Source organism: Natator depressus, chromosome 17 (genome assembly GCF_965152275.1).
Source record: "Natator depressus isolate rNatDep1 chromosome 17, rNatDep2.hap1, whole genome shotgun sequence".
Taxonomy (NCBI): Eukaryota; Metazoa; Chordata; order Testudines; family Cheloniidae; genus Natator; species Natator depressus.
In genome coordinates this window covers 24,795,948-24,816,764 of record NC_134250.1, presented here as the reverse complement: position 1 = coordinate 24,816,764, position 20,817 = coordinate 24,795,948, and the positions used below count along the sequence as shown (strand labels likewise).

At 51.0% G+C, this 20,817-nt stretch overlaps 1 protein-coding gene across 3 annotated transcripts in view; it reads left to right on the top strand.

Moving 5' to 3' along the window:
• Positions 1-20,817, top strand: part of STX1A (syntaxin 1A) — a 323,436-nt gene that overhangs the window by 269,636 nt on the left and 32,983 nt on the right. For all 3 annotated transcript variants that reach the window (XM_074974801.1, XM_074974802.1, XM_074974803.1), the window contains exon 6: positions 1,838-1,946. In XM_074974801.1, the coding sequence (XP_074830902.1) occupies positions 1,838-1,946 (109 nt within the window). The remainder of the gene's footprint in view (positions 1-1,837; positions 1,947-20,817) is intronic.

Genomic DNA, 20,817 nt, shown 5'->3' with positions numbered 1-20,817 from the left:
ACTTACCTCAGGCGGCTCCCAGTTGGTGGCGAAGTGGGGCTAAGGCAGGCTCCCTGCCTGCCCTGGCTCCGTGTGGCTCCCGGAAGCAACTGGCATGTGCAGCTCCTAGGTGCAGGGGCCAGAGGGCTCTGTGCACTGCCCACAGGTGCTGCCCCTACGACTCCCACTGGCCGCAATTCCTGGCCAATGGGAGCTGTGGAGCTCGGGGCGGGGGCAGCGCACGGAGCTTCCCTGATCACCCCTGGGCCTAGGGGCTGCAGAGACATGCCAGCCGCTTCCGGGAGCTGCGTGGAGCCAGGGCAGGCAGGGAGCCTGCCTTAGCCCTGCTGCGCTGCCAACTAGACTTTTAACAGCCCCACCCAGGTCCCTTTTCAACTGGGCATTCCAGATTCATCTCCTAATCCCCTTCCCCCATCTTGTGGATGCTGGTGTGTATCCCCTGTTCAGGGTGTCAGCTAACCCCAGTAATTGTCCTGGACAATGTCTGATCTCTACCTGTAGCACTGGAGGTTCATCAGCATGCGTTGCCATCTCTTCGGAGCCCTAAGAAGGGGCTTTGCCAGGATTGTCTCTAGGGGTTTGTGGGCTGATGGCATCATTACTGGGTGGCCATCTTTTCCTGTTTGGGTCCAGTCTCTGACATGCTGTACTTCCGGTGTGTTATGCCTCGGCAGGCTTCCATTCTTTGTCTTGAGGCTGACGCTGCATGCCCCAGGACTAAGCATCGTCTAATGTGAAATGGCCTTCCTAGAGCAGCTGCTCCTGCAGGTGGTGACCCCAAGTGCTGCAGACTAGCCTGAATTAGGTACTCTGTCAAGTCCCCAAAATTGCATGGAGCAGCCTGTGTGTAGTGACACTGGGCTTTATCCCCTCCCCTCTGCACTGGTCTCAGGTGAAGAACCTGCATCGCTCCGCAGTTTAATTGGGCTTTGGGGAGCCATAGGCCTGCTGTGAGGCTTGAGGCAGTGCTGAGCTCCCCAGGGGTGCAGCCCTCTCTCCCTTGCTCCCCACTAAGGTAAAATAACTGTTTTATTTTCCTGCTGGTGGCATCATCCTGCACGGCTGGTCTGTGCACAGCTCAAACTCCTCCTTCCACCGGCTCTGTTGCTGGACGAGGTTTGTGCCTGCAAAACCCAGGGCTGCAGACCCAGTCCCAGGGCTCACGCAACCAGCTGCTGCGCTGCAGATGCTGTGAGTTAGCAAGGAGCGAGGCTGTATGCAGGTTACATTGAACAAGTGGAGCTTTATTAACCTTTCTGCAGGGCTCTTTGTCCAAGTGGCTGCCTTGCTTCCAGTCCTGATTCACAGGTGTCCCCTCAGGAACAGTCCTTCCAGGGAACAGAGCCCTCTGACTCCGGTGCCACTGATCATGAGAAATTTGCTTAGCTTTCTGCTCAGCAAATCTCAGTGACGTCTCTGGGCATCTTCCCGAGTACGGCAGGAGTAACGGCTGATTGTAGCTCTCAGATTTAAATTAGACCAGCAACGTTTTCTCTTTCCAAACTTTCTGCTCCCAGGGCAAATATTTTCCTTTGACAGGTGGTAAAATATCATCAGGTTTGTACTCAGGGTGATAAATATTCATGACAAGCTGCCTTAACCCCACCTGGTTGATGTCATCAGATGATGTTTCTGCAGAAGCTGTAGAATGTCTGTGCAGTTGTCACCTGGGTTACTCTATCTGGGATGAAAATGCCAGGTGGGGTGGGGGAGTTTTAGTGATGTGCGGTTCAGAGCTGTGAATTTCTCACCCTGACAAAAGCCTTGATGGAGAATGGCCCCCCTCCCTATGGGACTAAGTAAAATGTGACTTTCTTTGTTACTCTTCTCTCTCCAGCATTCCACATTGTCGCGCAAGTTTGTGGAGGTGATGTCTGAGTACAATGCCACCCAGTCTGACTACAGGGAGCGCTGCAAAGGGAGGATTCAAAGGCAGCTGGAAATCAGTGAGTAAACCCACCCGCAGCAGCAACCCTGGGCAACTCAGTGCCTGGTGTGTCCAGAGTGCGGGTCGACTCCTGGTGCTGATTTAGACAATCAAAGCTGCTTCAGGGTTTCAGTGCTTCATGCAAAGCTCCCTCACTGTAAATCTTGTGTCTGCTGGCTGTGCGTGCTGTGGGCGTGGGCTGTGACTGCAGCCGCCGGCGTGTGAGAATAATGGTGCCCGCCAGCGGCTGGGCCTACAGAGAAGGTAAGGGACGTATTTGCTGCTAGAGAGACAAGGAGGGTGAGGTAATTGCTTTCATTGCACCAACTTCTGTTGGTCAGAGAGACAAGCTTTGGAGCTTACACAGAGCTCTCCTTCAGGTCTGGGAAACTAACTCAGAGTGTCACAGCTAAATACCGGCAGCTAAAAGAGTTGACACATATGGTAAAAGTCTGTGTTTCTTCAGCTGAAGGACTAAGTTCCACAGATGTGTTTGTGATTGATATAGTAAATGGCTGCTTTTGGGAAACATGGGCTCATTCTGCCCTCTTCTTTCTCTTCTTCACAGCTCAGAGTAAGAGGATCCGGTAGATTTGCAAAGTAGAGGCATGCTGGGATCCTGGCTGAGGCCCCTGTGTACATGTGTCAGTAATGCAGCATCACTTCAGGAGTACCTCCTCTTTCCAGTGCAGAGCTGTCAGTGTGGCAGGCTCTGGCAAGGCTCACTGAGCCCGCCTCCTTGTGCTGTAGGGGACTTCAGGGCTAGTGTTATTCCTGGGTGTTCAGATGCTGACAGTGTTGTTAGAGGGAAAAGCAGTTTTTGAAGGGAGCTCCAGACTGCTGAAAGGTGTCGGGCTGCCAGCACAGAAGACTGGAAATGTCTGCACAGAATGGGTCCTGCACAGCAGGGGTTCTCAAACTGGGGGACCCCTCAGGGGGTCGCGAGGTTATTACACAGGGGGTCACGAGCTGTCAACCTCCACCCCAAATCCCGCTTTGCCTCCAGCATTTATAATGGTGTTAAATATAAAAAAAAGTGTTTTTAATTTATAGGGGGGAGGGGTTGCACTCAGAGGCTTACTATGTGAAAGGGTCACCAGTAAAAAGGTTTGAGAGCCATTGCTGTACAGGGAGCCTATGGGCCTGAGCCCTGGCTCCAGGAGCCATCTACTGTCAAGGGTGTGGAGGAATCCTTGGCTTCTCTGCTGAGTCTGACGGCAAAGGGGCCAACTGGTGCCAGTTGTGATGGTAGTTTTGTGAGAGGTCACGTGTCCAGTGGGGACTGAACTGACACCCCAGACTCCTTTCCCAGGGGCCTCCAACTCTGGTGCACCCACATTTTCATTTCCTGTCAATGTTACCTTGCTCTCAGCTGCAGGTCCCCTATGTTCTCCCAGCATGTCCCCTACGCTGCACCCCGTATTCTCAGATGCTCACCCACTGATGACATGTGTTGAATTTGGCATGGTGACCTAGAGAAGAAAGTCTCTGTGTCCAGTTGCCAACCCCAGCCCACCACACCCGACCGGACCAGGCACTCTTCTCCCCTGGGTTTGGATACAGAGTGTTTGGGTTGTTTTCTCTGTTTTGCCAATGAAGGAGAGCTGCCGCTTGCTCTCAGATGGAGCAGGCTGGAGGAAGCCCAAGGCACCCCCCTTCATAAGCAATGGATAGAGTCCTTGAATGCTGCGTGCAGGTGTGGTCCCCCTTCTCAAAAAAGATGTATTGGAATTGGAAAAGGTTCAGAAAGGGCAACAAAAATGATTAGGGGTATAAAACAGCTTCTGTATGAGGAGAGATTAATAAGACTGGGACTCTTCAGCTTGGAAAAGAGACGACTAAGGGGGGATATGATAGAGGTCTATAAAATCATGAGCGGTATAGAGAAAGCAAATAAGGAAGCATTATTTACTCCTTCTCATAATACAAGAACAAGGGGCCACCAAATGAAATTAGTAGGTAGCAGGGTTAAAACAAACACAAGAAAGTATTTTTTCGCGCAACGCACTGTCAGCCTCTGGAACTCCTTGCCAGAGGGTGTTGTGAAGGCCAATACTATGACGGGGTTCAAAACGGAGCTAGATAGATTCTTGGAAGATAGGTCCATCAATGGCTATTAGTCAGGATGGGCAGGAATGGTGTCCTTAGCCTCTGTTTGCCAGAAGCTGGGATTGGGCGACAGGGCATGGATCACTTGATGATAACCTATCTGTTCATTCCCTTTGGGGCGCCTGCCATTGGCCACTGTCAGAGGACAGGATACTGGGCTTGATGGACCCTTGGTCTGACCAAGTATGGCTGTTCTTATGTTCTTATGTTCTTGTTAAGGGATAAAAGAGTGTGTGAAACCTAGGCCCGTTGGGGGGGACCCCATGTTCAGTTGTGCATGCACTACACTCTTCCCTGCCCCGTCACACAAGAGTTTACTGTCCAGTCAGCAGACCCAGTCTGGGGAGTCCCTATGTGGCAGCCCCTAGCAGCTGGAATGACAGGAAATAAGGAAATGTCACTTCAGTGCGGCCGGGGAGACGGTGAAGCACATGGAAGGGGAATAAAGCTGTTTCCTGGCTCAGCACCTCAACTTTCCTCCACCCCTTTGGCAGCACTTTTCGTGCATGCAGGTTGCCGTCTCCTCAGCGAACGCTGGCATGTGCCTTTATTTTGTGATGCTAGCTGGAAAAGCTGCCCCAGTGTTACTCTCCTTTTCAAGTGTGGGGGTGTGCCGCCTGGCACACCCTGTAATTGCTTCCATGTTGGCAGTCAAGGGTGTTTGAGAGAGGTGTGCAAAGGTTTCAATTAATAGCTGCTAAATTAGTGAGGAGGGAGCCCTTTGCAGCACAGGGACTGGCTTACTGTTTAATTAGTACCCTGTTTTTAGAAAGCCAAGTTGTTGGGTCTTGCTGAGGCTTCTCAGCTGTGTCTAGCCAACGTCATTATCAGGCTGGCATCCTCACCAAAACTTCCCATACTGTTGCTCACATCTCTTCTCTCTTCACACTGAGAGGGATTAGATTTTTATTGGGAAATGTCAGTAAACGACGATTTCTCCACTCACATGCAAAGCCACCAAGAAATAGTTCCAGCAATAATAATAAAAACGTACAGATAGACAACACAAGAAAAATGCTGCTTGATAGCTCAGTGGTTTGAGCACTGGCCTGCTAAACCCAGGGTTGTGAGTTCAATCCTTGAGGGGGCCATTTAGGGATCTGGGGCAAAAATTGGGGATTGGTCCTGCTTTGAGAAGGGGGTTGGACTAGATGACCTCCTGAGGTCCCTTCCAACCCTGATAGTCTATGATCCTAATGGAGAAAAATCTCATCTCTCGTCATTCTGCCTGTAATCCTGAGGAATAGTGCTAGTAACGTTCTATCTTTATATGAAGCCTGGACATCCAGACAGCAGCAGAATTTGATACTTATCCTGTGCCAGTTTGTGTGCTTAAGGAGAAGTGCAAAGTATTTCCAGTATAAAAACCGAGTGAGATCTGAGGTCCCAAGACATTCACCATTCCTAGTGCTGTTGAGTTGATGTGGGTGAAACATGAACCTTGGTCTCAGATCTTGGCAAGGAGAAGATTTTCACTTCCCCCTAAATCTAGAAATTCAATCATTCTCGCTAGAATTGTGTTTTATTTCTATGTGTGGCTCTAGGGCTGCTGTCAGACTTGCTCCTCCACAGGCCCATCGATTGGGGGGGAGGGCAAAGGGGGGATTTGCTCAGGGGCCCAGGCGATTTAAAAGGGCCTGGGGGCCCCTGGCCACTGCCACGGTGCGCATGGAGTGGAGCCAGCGGCGGCGAAGGCAGCGGGGGCCTGTGGAAGCCCTGGCTGTGCCAGAAGAGCGCGCCCAGCAGCGGAGCCGGCAGCAGCTCACTGGGCACCAGCCAGCCTGCCCAATGGCAGGTGGATCTTTCTAGTGAGAATGATTGAATTTCTAGATTGAGGGACCCATTGACTGTTCTGCCCTGGGCAGAGCTGTCCCTAGGGTATGGCGAATCAGGGCAACTGCTCCGGGACCTGCGTTTTGGGGGGCCCTGCATGCTGGCACAATTGGCCAGCGCAGTCGGTCCCGGAAGTGATGGCTCAGTCCCGGAAATGACAGATACTTCACTTTTGCCCCAGACCCTGCACCCCCTTAGGGATGGCCCTGGCCCTGGAGCCCGAAATTGCTGTCAGCAGGCCTACTCCTCCACTCGGGGGCAGGGGTGGAAGCCCTCCAGGAACAAAAACTTAACAAAGTACCCGTCCCATTCAGTTTCAATGTGAGAAGCACTGCTTGGAACAGCTGAGCTGAAGGGCAGGCTCCAGTTTCCTCTGGGCTGTAAATGGTCAGAAGCTACAGAATGTGATGCTCGTATGGAAGGTCTTGAAAAGGCTCCTGTAAACCTAACCCTTTCTGCTGGGATTCGGGGGGAGCAGAAAGCTGAGTCAGTTCCTGAACTCTCATTTTTCAGCTGCCAGTTCCCCAGGTAGTAAGCATAAGAAGCGCTGAGGGAGAGTTTGTAAATAGCTCATGTTTTAGAACATAGAATCATAGAATATTAGGGTTGGAAGAGACCTCAGGAGGTATGTAGTCCAATCTCCTGCTCAAAGCAGGACCAGCACCAACTAAATCACCCCAGCCAGGGCTTTGTCAAGCGTGACCTTAAAAACCTCTAAAGAAGGAGATTCCACCACCTCTCTAGGGAACCCATTCCAGTGCTTGAGACCATTCCTTCTTGTTCTGTCATCTGGCACCACCTAGAACGGCCGAGCGCCATCCTCTTTGGAACCCCCCTTCAGGTAGTTGAAGGCTGCTATCAAATCCCCGCTCGCTCTTCTCTTCTGCAGACTAAATAACCCCAGTTCCCTCGGCCTCTCCTCGTAAGTCATGTGCCCCAGCCCCCTAATCATTTTCATTGCCCTCCGCTGGACTCTCTCCAATTTGTCCACATCCCTTCTGTAGTGGGGGGAACCAAAACTGGACGCAATACTCCAGGTTTGGCCTCACCAGTGCCGAATAGAGGGGAATAATCACTTCCCTTGATCTGCTGGCAATGCTCCTAATACAGCCCAATATGCCATTGGCCTTCTTGGCAACAATGGCACACTGCGGACTCATATCCAGTTTCTCGTCCACTGTAATCGCCAGGTCCTTTTGTGCAGAACTGCTGTTTAGCCAGTCAGTCCCCAGCCTGTGGCAGTGCGTGGGATTCTTCCGTCCTAAGTGCAGGACTCTGCACTAGTCCTTAGAATCATAGAATCATAGAATATCAGGGTTGGAAGGGACCTCAGGAGGTCATCTAGTCCAACCCCCTGCTCAAAGCAGGACCAATCCCCAATCATCCCAGCCAGGGCTTTGTCAAGCCTGACCTTAAAAATATCTAAGGAAGGAGATTCCACCACCTCCCTAGGTAACGCATTCCAGTGTTTCACCACCCTCCTAGTGAAAATTTTTTTCCTAATATCCAACCTAAACCTCCCCCACTGCAACTTGAGACCATTACTCCTTGTCCTGTCATCCGCTACCACTGAGAACAGTCTAGATCCATCCTCTTTGGAACCCCCTTTCAGGTAGTTGAAAGCAGCTATCAAATCCCCCCTCATTCTTCTCTTCCGCAGACTAAACAATCCCAGTTCCCTCAGCCTCTCCTCATAAGTCATGCGTTTCAGTCCCCTAATAATTTTTGTTGCCCTCTGCTGGACTCTTTCTAATTTTTCCACATCCTTCTTGTAGTGTGGGGCCCAAAACTGGACACAGTACTCCAGATGAGGCCTCACCAATGTCGAATAGAGGGGAATGATCACGTCCCTCGATCTGCTGGCAATGCCTCTACATACATATCCCAAAATGCCATTGGCCTTCTAGGCAACAAGGGCACACTGCTGACTCATATCCATCTTCTCGTCCACTGTCACCCCTAGGTCCTTTTCTGCAGAACTGCTGCCGAGCCATTCGGTCCCTAGTCTGTAGCGGTGCATGGGATTCTTCCGTCCTAAGTGCAGGACACTGCACTTGTCCTTGTTCAACCTCATCAGATTTCTTTTGGCCCAATCCTCTAATTTGTCTAGGGCCCTCTGTATCCTATCCCTACCCTCCAGCATATTTACCTCTCCTCCCAGTTTAGTGTCATCTGCAAACTTGCTGAGGGTGCAATCCACACCATCCTCCAGATCATTTATGAAGATATTGAACAAAACCGGCCCGAGGACCGACCCTTGGGGCACTGCACTTGATACCGGCTGCCAACTAGACATGGAGCCATTGATTACTACCCGTTGAGCCCGACAATCTAGCCAACCTTATAGTCCATTCATCCAGCCCAGACTTCTTTAACTTGCTGGCAAGAATACTGTGGGAGACCGTGTCAAAAGCTTTGCTAAAGTCAAGGAACAACACGTCCACTGCTTCCCTCTCATCCACAGAGCCAGTTATCTCATCATAGAAGACAATTAGATTAGTCAGGCATGACTTGCCCTTGGTGAATCCCTGCTGACTGTTCCTGATCTCTTTCCTCTCCTCTAAGTGCTTCAGAATTGATTCCTTGACTACCTGCTCCATGATTTTTCCAGGGACTGAGGTGAGGCTGACTGGCCTGTAGTTCCCAGGATCCTCCTTCTTCCCTTTTTTAAAGATGGGAACTACATTAGCCTTTTTCCAGTCATCCAGGACTTCCCCCGATCGCCATGAGTTTTCAAAGATAATGGACAATGGCTCTGCAATCACATTCGCCAACTCCTTTAGCACTCTCAGATGCAGCGCATCCGGCCCCATGGACTTGTGCTCGTCCAGCTTTTCTAAATAGTCCCGAACCACTTCTTTCTCCACAGAGGGCTGGTCACCTCCTCCCTATGCTGAGCTGCCCAGTGCAGTAGTCTGGGAGCTGACCTAGTTCGTGAAGACAGAGGCAAAACAAGCATTGAGTACATTAGCTTTTTCCACATCCTCTGTCACTAGGTTGCCTCCCTCATTCAGTAAGGGGCCCACACTTTCCTTGGCTTTCTTCTTGTTGCTAACATACCTGAAGAAACCCTTCTTGTTTAACATCTCTTAACATCTCTTGCTAGCTGCAACTCCAAGTGTGATTTGGCCTTCCTGATTTCACTCCTGCATCCCCGAGCAATATTTTTATACTCATCCCTGTTCATTTGTCCAGTCTTCCACTTCTTGTAAGCTTCTTTTTTGTGTTTAAGATCAGCAAGGATTTCACTGTGAAGCCAAGCTGGTCGCCTGCCATATTTACTATTCTTTCTACACATCAGGATGGTTTGTCCCTGTAACCTCAATAAGGATTCTTTAAAATACAGCCAGCTCTCCTGGACTCCTTTCCCCCTCATGTTATTCTCCAGGGGATCCTGTCCATCAGTTTCCTGAGGGAGTCAAAGTCTGCTTTTCTGAAGTCCAGGGTCCGTATTCTGCTGCTCTCCTTCCTTCCTTGTGTCAGGATTCTGAACTCGACCATCTCATGGTCACTGCCTCCCAGGTTCCCATCCACTTTTGCTTCCCCTATTAATTCTTCCCAGTTTGTGAGCAGCAGGTCAAGAAGAGCTCTGCCCCTAGTTGGTTCCTCCAGCACTTGCACCAGGAAATTGTGCCCTACATTTTCCAAAAACTTTCTGGATTGTCTGTGCACCACTGTATTGCTCTCCCAGCAGATATCAGGGTGATTGAAGTCTCCCATGAGAACCAGGGCCTGCGATCTAGTAACTTCTGTGAGTTGCCGGAAGAAAGCCTCGTCCACCTCATCCCCTTGGTCCGGCGCTCTATAGCAGACTCCCACCACGACATCACCCTTGTTACTCACACTTCTAAACTTAATCCAGAGACACTCAGATTTTTCTGCAGTTTCATACTTGAGCTCTGAGCAGTCATACTGCTCCCTTACATACAGTGCAACTCCCCCACCTTTTCAGCCCTGCCTGTCCTTCCTGAACAGTTTATATCCATCCATCCATGACAGTACTCCAGTCATGTGAGTTATCCCACCAAGTCTCTGTTATTCCAATCACATCATAATTCCTTGACTGTGCCAGGACTTCCAGTTCTCCCTGCTTGTTTCCCAGGCTTCTTGCATTTGTGTATAGGCACTTGAGATAACTCGCTGATCGTCCCTCTTTCTCAGTATGAGGCAGGAGCCCTGCCCTCTCCTTGTTGAACCTCATCAGATTTCTTTTGGCCCAATCCTCCAATTTGTCTAGGTCACTCTGGACCCTATCCTTACCCTCCAGCGTATCTACCTCTCCCCCCAGCTTAGTGTCATCTGCGAACTTGCTGAGGGTGCAATTAATTCCATCATCCAGATCATTAATAAAGAAATAAGGGGAATTACTTCTCGGCCTTTCCAGAAACACTGGTTCTTCTTCGAGTGATTGCTCATGTGCATTCCAATAGGTGTGTGCACGCACCACATGCATGATCGCTGGAAGCTTTTCCCTAGCGGTACCCATTGGGTCGGCTGTGGAGACCCCTAGAGTGGTGCCTTCATGGCGGTGTATATGTGTCCCTGCCGACCCACTGCCTGCTCAGTTCCTTCTTACCGTCCGTTTCGGTCGTTGGAACACCTTAGTCTCTTGCTTTTGCAAGTGCCTTACCTAGTGGTTCTCTTGTTTCTGTGTAAATAATGTGACAGGGTCGGGCCAGATGGCTACAGGAGACTAATAGAAGGCAGATGTATTAGCCCCAGGTTAAGTAGGTCCCTTTTCCCTGAGTAAGGTAACAGGGAAGGTTCCAGAACAATCAGGAACCTTCTGGAGACAATTAAGACAGACAGGCTGATTAGAACACCTGCAGCCAATCAAGAAGCTGCTAGAATCAATTAAGGCAGGCTAATCAGGGCACCTGGGTTTTAAAGAGGAGCTCACTTCAATTTGTGGTGTGCGTGTAAGGAGCTGGGAGCAAGAGGCACTAGGAGCTGAGAGTGAGAACGCGGACTGTGGGAGGACTGAGGAGTACAAGCATTATCAGACACCAGGAGGAAGGTCCTATGGTGAGGATAAAGAAGGTGTTGGGAGGAGGCCATGGGGAAGTAGCCCAGGGAGTTGTAGCTGTCGCACAGCTGTTCCAGGAGGCACTCTAGACAGCTGCATTCCACAGGGCCCTGGGCTGGAACCCGGAGTAGAGAGCGGGCCCGGGTTCCCCCCAAACCTCCCAACTCCTGGTCAGACACAGGAGGAGTTGACCTGGACTGTGGGTTGACGAAAACACCCAAACTGAGAGCTGCCGTGAAGCTCCAAGGCGAGCAAATCTGCCAATAAGTACAAGACCCACCAAGGTAGAGGAGGAACTTTGTCACAACAGTTTAGTTAGTTAGTTGTTAATAGTTGTAGATTAGTTTAGCTTACTTCGGGGGTTTCCTCCCGTTCTACTCTCCCCGGCGCCGGGGCATGCCTCAGTTGCAGGGGTTTAAAGCGTGTGAGAGGTGTGCAAAACCTATGCCAACAAGTGATCCGCACACCGCCTGTCTCAGGTGCCCTGGGGAGGGCCATCAGACAGATAAGTGCCCTATTTGCACGAGCTTCAGACCCAGGACTAAGAGGGAATGGGACATCGCCTGAAGCTCCTCTTGATGGAGTCAGCCCTTCAGCATCAATCTCCGTCTCCCCGGCACCTTCGGGCTCCACTTCCCCGTGGTCGGGTACAGAATACTCGTCAGAGTAAGATGAAGAATCGGCTGTGTCCCGACGTAGCCACTACCGCTCCCGGTCCCAGCACCGAGCCCAGCACCGTAGGCCAGCAGAATTACTGGCACCAGTTGCCACTTGGCCACCCCAGTGGCAGGGCCCAGTGCAATGGCCTTTTTGGACCCCCTGGGCCTACCACCAGGCTCAAGGTAAGGGATGTAGGCCGGTCTTGGTGGTATCAGCTCCCGGGACCCCTCCATCAGCGACGTCAATGGCACACTACACCCCTAGGGCCCCTGAGGATCCTTTACAGGACAGGGCTGTTGAGCGGCTACAGACATGCACGGCCCCTCCTCCACCGATGTCGGTGGCCCCTGAACCTCCGGTCGCAGGGTGCTCGTAGGTACCTGACGCGGCCTTCAGAGAACCCGAGGGGCAGGAAGACGCTGTCCTGGGAACCTCTTCTTCCTCTTCACCAGACAAGGCAGTTGCAGGCACCTCCACCACTCTACCACCAATGGATACCAAAGGCCACCAGACCTGCTTAGGAGGGTAGCATTTAACCTCAACCTCCAGGCAGAGGAGGTTATGGAGGACTCAGATCTGATGGTGGACATCCTCACCCCCGAGGGTCCTTCCAGAGTAGCTTTGCTCCTCATAAGGACAATTCAGAGCACTACCAAGGTGCTCTGGCAAACCCCAGCCTCTGTACCACCAATGGCTAGAGGGGTTGAGAGACGCTACTTTGTGCTGCAAAAGGGCTATGAGCACCTGTTTACCCACCCCCAACCGGGGACTCTGGTGGTGGATATGGCAAACCACAAGGAGCGGCAGGGTCAACCAGGCCCTGCAGCTAAGTCATGTGACGCCAAGAAGCTGGATCTCTTTGGCCGTAAAGTCTATTCGACTGGGGGGCTCCAGCTTCAGGTAGCAAATCAGTAGGCAGTGCTTAGCCGATATGCTTTTAATTCCTGGAGCTCGTTGGCTAAGTTCCAGGAGTTAATTCTGGCTGATTCTCGCAGGGAGTTCAGTGTGCTCCTTGAGGAGGATAGAGTTGTCTCTAGGACCACCCTCCAGGCAGCCCTGGACGCAGCAGACTGCAGCTAGAACCATAGCCACTGCCATTGCTATGAGGCGCGGTGCGTGGCTTCAGGTTTCAGGGATCCCACCTGAGGTCCAGAACACAATACAGGACCTCCCCTTTGACTGTGAGGGCCTGTTTGCTCAAAATATGGATATGCTCCTGCATAGCCTGAAGGACTTCCGGGCGACTCTGAAATCTCTGGGGCTACACACCCCAGTGCCTCAGAGAAAGCCCTTTAGATCTCAGCCCCCATCCTGTTTCTACCTGGGGCCCCCTAGGCGGGATCCACCGAGGAGGGGCAGAAATAACAGGAGACGCCCACTGCAATCCTCCTCGGGCCAAGGCCAGGGTTCAACCAAACAACCCCCCAGCCCCAAGCCCAACTTTTGAAGATGCACCTGAGGACAGCGCACCAGTCGCCTTCTTGGATCCTTCCCCCCCTTTGTGAATCGACTCTCCCGCTTCTACAGTGCTTGGTCTCAGATCTCGTCAGACCGCTGGGTCCTCAGCACGGTGGGGGATATTCTATCCAATTCTGATTCCTCCCACCCTCCCACGCCCCTTCCCAATCCCTCTTCAGGGACCCCTCTCACAAGCAACTCCTTTTACAAGAGGTACAATCGCTCCTAGCTCGAGGGGCAGTAGAGGAAGTTCCTCAGGAATTCAGGGGCTCTACTCCCGCTATTTCCTCATCCCCAAGGCCAAGGGCAGGCTTCAGCCTATCCTAGACCTACGAGACCTCAACATATACATAAAAAAGGTGAAGTTTCGCATGATCTCTCTGACTACCATCATTCCCTCCCTGGATCCGGGAGACTGGTATGCTGCCCTCGACTTGAAGGACATGTACTTTCACATTGCTATTATTCCAGCCCACAGACGCTTTCTCAGATTCGTGGTCCGTGGCCAGCACTACCACTTCAGGGTGCTCCCATTTGGCCTTTGAAAGGCCCCCCGGGTGTTCACCAGGTGTCTGGCAGTAGTGGCGGCCTTTCTCCACAGACGCCAGGTGCAGGTGTTCCTGTATTTGGACGACTGACTCATCAAGGCCGAGTCCCAAACACACGTGGTGGAGCACGTATCCCTGGCCCAGGCTACATTTCACAGGGTGGGACTTGTATTGAATGAGCCCATGTCCACATTGACCCCCACACAAAGAATAGAGTTCATCGGCGCTCTCTTGGACTCCACGTGTGCGAGGACATTCATAGAATCATAGAATATCAGGGTTGGAAGGGACCTCAGGAGGTCATCTAGTCCAACCCCCTGCTCAAAGCAGGACTGATCCCCAATTAAATCATCCCAGCCAGGGCTTTGTCAAGCCTGACCTTAAAAACTTCTAAGGAAGGAGATTCCACCACCTCCCTAGGTAACGCATTCCAGCGTTTCACCACCCTCCCAATGAAAAAGCTTTTCCTAATATCCAACCTAAATCGCCCCCACTGCAACTTGAGATCATTACTCCTTGTCCTGTCATCCACTACCACTGAGAATAGTCTAGATCCATCCTCTTTGGAACCACCTTTCAGGTAGTTGAAAGCAGCTATCAAATCTCCCCTCATTCTTCTCTTCTGTAGACTAAACAATCCCAGTTCCCTCAGCCTCTCCTCGTAAGTCTTGTGTTCCAGTCCCCTAATCATTTTTGTTGCCCTCCGCTGGACTCTCCAATTTTTCCACATCCTTCTTGTAGTGTGGGGGCCCAAAACTGGACACAGTACTCCAGATAAGGCCTCACCAATGTCGAATAGAGGGGAACGATCACGTCCCTCGATCTGCTGGCAATGCCCCTACTTATACAGCCCAAAAAGCCATTGGCCTTCTTGGCTACAAGGGCGAACTGCTGACTCATATCCAGCTTCTCGTCCACTGTAACCCCTAGGTCCTTTTCTGCACAACTGCTGCCTAGCCATTCGGTCCCTAGTCTGTAGCGGTGCATTGGATTCTTCCGTCCTAAGTGCAGGACTCTGCACTTGTCCTTGTTGAACCTCATCAGATTTCTTTTGGCCCAATCCTCCAATTTGTCTAGGGCCCTCTGTATCCTATCCCTACTCTCCAGCGTATCTACCACTCCTCCCAGTTTAGTGTCTTCTGCAAACTTGCTGAGGGTGCAACCCCCACCATCCTCCAGATCATTAATGAAGATATTGAACAAAACCGGCCCCAGGACCGACCCTTGGGGCACTCCGCTTGACACCGGCTGCCAGCTAGACATGGAGCCATTGATCGCTACCTGTTGAGCCCGACAATCTAGCCAATTTTCTACCCACCTTACAGTGCATTCGTCCAGCCCATACTTCTTTAACTTGCTGGCAAGAATACTGTGGGAGACAGTGTCAAAAGCTTTGCTAAAGTCAAGGAACAACACATCCACTGCTTTCCCTTCATCCACAGAACCAGTTATCTCCTCATAGAAGGCAATTAGATTAGTCAGGCATGACTTGCCCTTGGTGAATCCATGCTGACTGTTCCTGATCACTTTCCTCTCCTCTAAGTGCTTCAGAATTGATTCCTTGAGAACCTGCTCCATGATTTTTCCAGGGACTACGGTGAGGCTGACTGGCCTGTAGTTCCCAGGATCCTCCTTCTTCCCTTTTTTAAAGATGGGCACTACATTAGCCTTTTTCCAGTTGTCCGGGACTTCCCCCGATCACCATGAGTTTTCAAAGATAATGGCCAATGGCTCTGCAATCACATCCGCCAACTCCTTTAGCACTCTCGGATGCAACGCATCCGGCCCCATGGACTTGTGCACGTCCAGCTTTTCTAAATAGTCCCGAACCACTTCTTTCTCCACAGAGGGCTGGTCACCTCCTCCCCATGCTGAGCTGCCCAGTGCAGTAGTCTGGGAGCTGACCTTGTTCGTGAAGACAGAGGCAAAACAAGCATTGAGTACATTAGCTTTTTCCACATCCTCTGTCACTAGGTTGCCTCCCTCCTTCAGTAAGGGGCCCCCACTTTCCTTGACTTTCTTCTTGTTGCCAACATACCTGAAGAAACCCTTCTTGTTACTCTTAACATCTCTTGCTAGCTGCAACTCCAAGTGTGATTTGGCTTTCCTGATTTCACTCCTGCATGCCCGAGCAATATTTTTGTACTCTTCCCTGGTCATTTGTCCAATCTTCCACTTCTTGTAAGCTTCTTTTTTGTGTTTAAGATCAGCAAGGATTTCACTGTGAAGCCAAGCTGGTCGCCTGCCATATTTACTATTCTTTCTGCACATCGGGATGGTTTGTCCCTGTAACCTCAATAAGGATTCTTTAAAATACAGCCAGCTCTCCTGGACTCCTTTCCCCGTCATGTTATTCTCCCAGGGGATCTTGCCCATCAGTTCCCTGAGGGAGTCAAAGTCTGCTTTTCTGAAGTCCAGGGTCCGTATTCTGCTGCTCTCCTTCCTTCCTTGTGTCAGGATCCTGAACTCGACCATCTCATGGTCACTGCCTCCCAGGTTCCCATCCACTTTTGCTTCCCCTACTAATTCTTCCCGGTTTGTGAGCAGCAGGTCAAGAAGAGCTCTGCCCCTAGTTGGTTCCTCCAGCACTTGCACCAGGAAATTGTGCCCTACATTTTCCAAAAACTTCCTGGATTGTCTGTGCACCGCTGTATTGCTCTCCCAGCAGATATCAGGGTGATTGAAGTCTCCCATGAGAACCATGGCCTGTGATCTAGTAGCTTCTGCGAGTTGCCGGAAGAAAGCCTCGTCCACCTCATCCCCCTGGTCCGGTGGTCTATAGCAGACTCCCACCACGACATCACCCTTGTTATTCACACTTCTAAACTTAATCCAAAGACTCTCAGGTTTTTCTGCAGTTTCATACTTGAGCTCTGAGCAGTCATACTGCTCTCTTACATACAATGCAACTCCCCCACCTTTTCAGCCCTGCCTGTCCTTCCTGAACAGCTTATATCCATCCATGACAGTACTCAAGTCATGTGAGTTATCCCACAAGGTCTCTTTTATTCCAATCACATCATAATTCCTTGAGTTTGCCAGGACTTCCAGTTCTCCCTGCTTGTTTCCTTCCAGAACCGTGTTTCAAAGCGCTCACGGACATTATCCACACCCTTCTCCACTTCCCCACAACCACGGCCAGAAATTGTATGAGACTACTGGGGCACATGGTGGCCTGTACATACATGGTACAGCATGCCAGGCTGCGCCTTTGGCCCCTCCCGGTGTCGTTAGCGCAAGTACACAAGCCGGGCAGGGACCCATTCGACTCAATAGCGACCCTCCCGCCTCAGATTCTCCACTCTCTCCACTGGTGGCTGCAACCACAGATGGTTTGTGCAGGAGTACCCTTCGCAAAACCCCAACCCACGCTTTCCCTGGTCATGGATGCCTCAGCACTCAGTTGGGGAGCACATCTGGGCAATGTCAGAACCCAGGGCCTCTGGTCCCATGAAGAGCTATCGCTGCACATCAGTGTGAGGGAGCTGAGGGCGGTTCGCCTGGCATTCCAAGTGTTTCAGGCCCGTCTTCGGGGCATGTGCGTATCAGTGCTCACGGACAATACTACAGCGATGTTCTATATAAACAAACAGGGTGGCGCTCGCTCCTCTCCCCTCTGTCGGGAAGCCCTCGCACTGTGGGACTTTTCTATCGCCCATTCCATACACCTGCAGGTTTCGCACCTTCTGGGGGTGCAGAATGAGCTGGCAGACTGCCTCAGTTTCTCGTTCCATGGACACGAGCGGTCCCTCAGACCGGACATTACTCACTCGATTTTCCAGAGGTGGGGCTCTCCCCACATGGACCTGTTCGCGACGCGGAGCAACAGGAAGTGCCAGAGATTCTGCTCCTTCCTGAACTACAGCCCAGGCTCCACCGCAGACGCCTTTCACTTGTCATGGATGGGTCACCTGCTGTACGCGTTCCCGCCATTCCCCCTCATACACAGAGTGCTCCTCAAGACTCGTCAGGACAGGGTGTCCCTGATCCTCATAGCGCCAGCGTGGCCCCGCCAGCACTGGTTCACCATGTTACTGAACCTCTGCGGACAGACCTGTAGCACTCCCTGTCTGTCCAACCCTAATCTCACAGGACCACGGCCGTATACAGCACCCCAACCTGGAGTCGCTCCACCTCGTGGCGTGGAAGCTCCATGGCTGAACCCTCTTGAGCGTCAGTGCTCACACTGGGTTAGAGAGGTCCTGTTGGAGAGTAGGAAACCCTCCACTTGAGCCACATACCTGGCTAAGCGGAAGCGTTTCTCCATTTGGTCTCGACAAAGGGGAACTGAGCCACAATCAGCCCCAATTTCCCTTATTTTGGACTATCTTTTAGATCTCAAACACCAAGGGTTAGCAATATCATCCCTAAGGGTACACCTTGCAGCCATTTCAGCCTTCCACCCGGGAACGGCGGGGGATCAGTGTTTGGTAATCCCATGGTGGCCCTTTCTTAAGGGCCTCAACAGACTTTATCCTCCAGTACGTCCGCCTGTCCCCTGCTGGGACCTCAACCTGGCCCTGTCCTCACCTATGGGGCCCCCCTTTGAGCCCATGGCTACCTGCCCTCTCTCCTACCTTTCTGGAAGGTGACTTTCCTAGTGGCTATAACCTCTGCTAGAAGGGTATCTGAACTCAGAGCACTGACCTCCGAACCACCTTACATGGTATTTTATAAAGACAAGGTGCAGCTATGCCCCCACCCTGCGTTCCTGGCTAAGGTTGTCTCCCAGTTTCATGTGAACCAGGACATATTTTTACCTGTGTTCTTCCCTAAACCCCATGCCACTCACAGGGAGCGCATGTTCCATTCCTTGGACGTTAGACGGGCCTTAGCATTTTACATTGAACTCACAAAGTCGTTTCGTAAGTCACCACAGTTCTTTACTGCTATTGCAGACAGAATGAGGGGGCTCCCGATCTCATCACAGTGCATCTCGTCGTGGATCATGTCCTGCATCAGGACTTGTTGGGCTTCCAGCCCCGCCGATTATGGTGCACTCTACCAGAGCGCAGGCGGTGTCCACAGCTTTCCTGGTGCAGGTCCCTGTCCAGGACATCTGCAAGGCAGCAACCTGGTCTTCAGTCCACACCGTCACTTCCCACTACGCCATTACCCAGTAGGCGAGGGATGATGCTGGGTTTGGTAGGGCAGTCCTGCACTCGGCAGTTAGGTGAACTCCGACCCCTGCCCCAGGGTAACCGCTTGAAAGTCACCTATTGGAGTGCACATGAGCAATCACTCGAAGAAAAAACGGTTACTTACCTCTTGTAACTGTTGTTCTTCGAGATGTGTTGCTCGTGTCCATTCCAAATCCCGCCCGCCTCCCCACTGTCGGAGTATTCCAGCAAGAAGGAACTGAGCAGGTGGTGGGTCGGCAGGGACATATATACACCGCCATGAAGGTGCCACTCTAGGGGTCTCCCCAGCTGACCCGACGGGTACCGCTAGGGAAAAGCTTCCGGTGATGCTGCACGCGGCACGCACACACACCTATTGGAATGGACACGAGCAGCACATCTCGAAGAACAACAGTTACGAGAGGTAAGTTTTTTGAGCTTCATCCGAGCAAAGTGAGTGAGTTTCATAGTGACCGCAGCTTCTTCCTGCGCTGGAAACTGGGGCAGTTAGTTAAAGCTTCGCCTCTCTGCTTTTGATTTCTGTGACAAATGCCTTTTCTGTCAGCACCGGCCTGTTTCTCACACCACCCCTCACTCTTCTCAGGGAAGATGGTTGGTGGACAGATATAGAAATAGCTCTCAGCCACAATGAGGATGGAGGACTTCAGTCCCATGGGCAGATTTTTCCAGTCCTGGCAATGTAGATCTGTCTTGGTAAATAACAGGGAAGCGCAGGGCCAGGCTCTGGTGGTGACATCACAAGCCAGGAAAATCCTAGCAATTACCTGAAAATCACAGACTACCCTCATTATGAAAGAGTAACTGTCCCAAGCCCTGCAGCATTCCCATTGTAAATTGGGAGATTATGGCTTATAGAGTGGTACTGTTCTCAGTAAGGAGGGTTTTATAAGAACCGAACTGGCTGTAGAATCACCGTGCCTAATAGGGTACAGAATGTGAGTGAGGCCGAACAGCAAAAATTAAGATGTTTGTACAGCAATGCGAAGAGCCTAGGTAACAAAATGGAGGAACTAGAGCTACTGGTGCAGGAAGTGAAACCAGATATTCTAGGGATAACAGAAACATGGTGGAATAGGAGTCATGACTGGAGTACAGTTATTGAAGGGTATGTGCTGTTTAGGAAAGACAGAAATAAAGGTAAAGGTGGTGGAGTAGCATTGTCTATCAATGAGGAGGTAGAATGTAAAGAAATAAGATGCGATGGAATGGATAAGACAGAGTCCGTCTGGGCAAAAATTGCATTGGGGAAGAAAACTACTAGAGCCTCCCCTAGGATAGTGCTTGGGGTGTGCTATAGACCGCCGGGATCTAATTTGGCTATGGACAGAGCCCTCTTTAATGTTTTTAATAAAGTAAATACTAATGGAAACTGTGTGATCATGGGAGACTTTAACTTCCCAGATATAGACTGGAGGACGAATGCTAGTAATAATAATGACAGGTTTCAGAGTAGCAGCCGTGTTAATCTGTATTCGCAAAAAGAAAAGGAGGACTTGTGGCACCTTAGAGACTAACCAGTTTATTTGAGCATAAGCTTTCGTGAGCTACAGCTCACTTCATCGGATGCATTCACTGTATTTTCCACCACATGCATCCGATGAAGTGAGCTGAAGCTCACGAAAGCTTATGCTCAAATAAATTGGTTAGTCTCTAAGGTGCCACAAGTAATAATAATAGGGCTCAGGTGTTCCTAGATGCGATAGTTGATGGATTCCTTCATCAAGTAGTTGCTGAACCGACTAGAGGGGATGCCATTCTAGATTTGGTTTTGGTGAGTAGTGAGACCTCATAGAAGAAATGGTTGTAGGGGATAATCTTGGTTCAAGCGATCATGAGCTAATTCAGTTCCAACTGAACGGAAGGATTAACAAAAATAAATCTGCAACTAGGGTTTTTGATTTCAAAAGGGCTGACTTTCAAAAATTAAAGAAATTAGTTAGGGAAGTAGATTGGACTGAAGAACTTATGGATCTAAAGGTAGAGGAGGCCTGGGATTACTTTACATCAAAGCTGCAGAAGCTATCGGAAGCCTGCATCCCAAGAAAGGGGAAAAAATTCATAGGCAGGAGTTGTAGACCAAGCTGGATGAGCAAGCATTTCAGAGAGGTGATTAAG